Source organism: Penaeus japonicus, unplaced genomic scaffold (genome assembly GCF_977035675.1).
Source record: "Penaeus japonicus unplaced genomic scaffold, GWHDUDI00000001_assembly GWHDUDI00000034, whole genome shotgun sequence".
Lineage (NCBI taxonomy): Eukaryota > Metazoa > Arthropoda > Malacostraca > Decapoda > Penaeidae > Penaeus > Penaeus japonicus.
The window spans coordinates 21,893,739-21,896,238 of NW_028234436.1; the positions used below are offsets into that span (position 1 = coordinate 21,893,739).

Consider the following 2,500-nt stretch of genomic DNA (forward strand, 5'->3'; position numbering starts at 1 on the left):
GAGAGATGAGAGAATGAGAGGAGAGAAGAGAGAGAGAGCGTGAGAGAGAGAAGAGAGAGTAAGGCGAGAGAGAGAGAGAGAGAGAGAAGTGGAGAGAGACGAGAGAGTAGATGAGATGACAGCGAGACGAGAGAGAGAGAGAGATGAGGAGAGAATAGAGGAGAGAGAAAGAGGAGAGAGGAGAGATGAGAGAGAAAGAGGAGAGAGAGAGAGCGAGAGAAGAAGAGAGAGCGATAGAGTATGAGAGAGAGAGTGAGAGAGAGAGAGAGAGAGAGAGAGAGAGAGAGAGAGGAGAGGAGGAATGGAGAGAGCTCGGGAGAGAGAGAGTGAGTGAGCGAGGAGAAAATAGTGAGAGAGAGAGAGAACGAAGCAGAGATTCGAGTCTGAGGTGAGAGGAGTGAGAGAGAGAGAGAGAGAGGAGAGAGAGAGAGAGAGAGCTTAGAGAGGAGAGGAGAGAGAGAGAGATTGGCAGAGAGAGAGAGAGAGAGCACGATAGAAAGAGAGGACTGACAAGATAGATGCAAAGAAATGAGAGACTAGAATGCGTTTACTATGCGAGAAACAAGGAGACATTACTTGAATTTTCTAGAAAGCCAAATGTAGTTAAAAATAAAAAATCGCATTCCGAAAGAACAGTAATTCAAGATTGAAAAGAACTTAAGGGATGAAGGTTATGATTAACAACATACAATACATCTCTTTATTCAACAGAATCATCATATATTTTAGATATTTCCAGAAATTTCGTCACATCTACGTACTTGTTGCGTCAGAAATTCATTCATATTTCCCATTTTCTGTGATAACTCTTTGTTCGATTATAAGGCCTATGACTTCGAAACTAACAATTCATCTTTAAGTGGAATTATATAGAAAAAGAACGAAAGAAAGAGAAAGTTGAATCTCAAAATAAGATTCTTATTAACAAATTTCATCATAATATGGATAAAAGTATGTGATTTCAACATATGCAGAAGTAAACACGAACACGTAGCCAAAGCCCGTTTCAAAGATCCGAAGACAACCACCTCTATATAGCAACTCGTTCGTCTGCAAAGGATTTTAGTCCAAAAACCTTTCACAAACTCTTCTTTTTTCTGCGATTTTGGTAAGTACGAATTTAATTCCTTAATGCTGAGTGGATTCCGTTAGTCAGATACTTTAATGCTATCGAGAAATAGAGATGATTATCAGTGACATTACGTAATAAGAGAAGAATTTAGGAGTTAATATCTACGTAAGTCCATAATTTTTTTTTCTCTCTCTTATAATACGCTACTATTTGTGAAATAGATGTTTTCAAAAAGAATCAAGATTGCCACAAATTGTCGATGTAGCCTCTGCTTCATACAATATCTTATCTTAGTGAGAAGCAAGTTGAAGGATGTTTGTTGAGTTAAGCTGAAATGATAACATAGGCCTATGAGGAATTTTTCAATAATGTATTTTCACTTTTGAGAACCTTAGGCATACGTAGGCTCCTCCACTGGCATATTTTAATAAAGTATAGAGCAAAAAACGTGGCATTGGACGTAATCTATTAATGCAGAGCTGACTCTTAATATCAAATAATTATGTATGCAATCAGCCGGTATTAACAAATTAACTATTTTGGTGAGTTACAAGTATGCTTAAAGGCATCACTAAACATAGATATTTACATGTTTCTGATATTCTTATGATCCTAAAATGGCTTTCCTCAAGTTCCAAAATGGCTTCCTATTGTATATATATATTTCCCGTATTCACTGTATGACCGGAAGGGATTCTCAAACTAGAAGAGTAATAAGTATTCATAAACAGAGGATATAATATGCCTTTGGTACTAAGAACTAATACCAGGGGTTTCACTACTAATGCTTTACCTTGTATCTGTTTTTATTATATTACTTTTATATTCCTTTGGGCTAAGTACGTCAAGACAGTATGTAAGACCGTTTTAGTTATGTTATGACGGCAAAAAGATATTGACCGGTTTCTAAGACGTTCTCTGGGCAAAGAATGTGCTATGTCTGGCTTGCGAAGTTCCCAAGGTCAAAGGTGATATTTTTTTACGTGAGTCTAGTTTCACAGGTTATTGTAATCTTGTCTGATGTTATATTGTAATTATGTTACATAACGTGGGAAGTTTATTATTTTTCTCCTTAAGCTGCAGGTCTTACAGTGAATGTAGTCAGCAAAATTGTTCACTGTCTTTTTGGAAAGAATTAGTGAATACCACTGGTATTATAGCTGTTCAAAAGCTTTAGCTTCAAGAAAAAAAAAGAAAAAAATAAAAAAATTAATGCCATTCAGAGATACTATAAAGATAAGAAAAATAGATACACACAGAAACCTCACCTATCGACCTTTTTTCATTTCATTTTCCAGGTTGGCCAGAGACATGGTGATCGTAAGGATAACCCGTTCCGCACCGGGAATACTGCGTGTGGTACGCACCTCTGCCCGAGGATAGGTGCTAGGCTCCTGCCTCCCTGCTGAGCCCGTTGATTGTTCTCGG

General features: G+C 37.4%; 1 protein-coding gene across 1 annotated transcript in view; it reads left to right on the plus strand.

Annotated features, from left to right (window-relative positions):
• The first annotated feature begins 2,371 nt into the window (after positions 1 to 2,371).
• Positions 2,372 to 2,500, plus strand: part of LOC122248429 (uncharacterized) — a 17,052-nt gene continuing 16,923 nt past the window's right edge. The window contains exon 1 of the mRNA XM_086530934.1: positions 2,372 to 2,439. Coding sequence (XP_086387060.1) covers positions 2,384 to 2,439 — 56 coding nt within the window. The 5' untranslated portion in view covers positions 2,372 to 2,383. The remainder of the gene's footprint in view (positions 2,440 to 2,500) is intronic.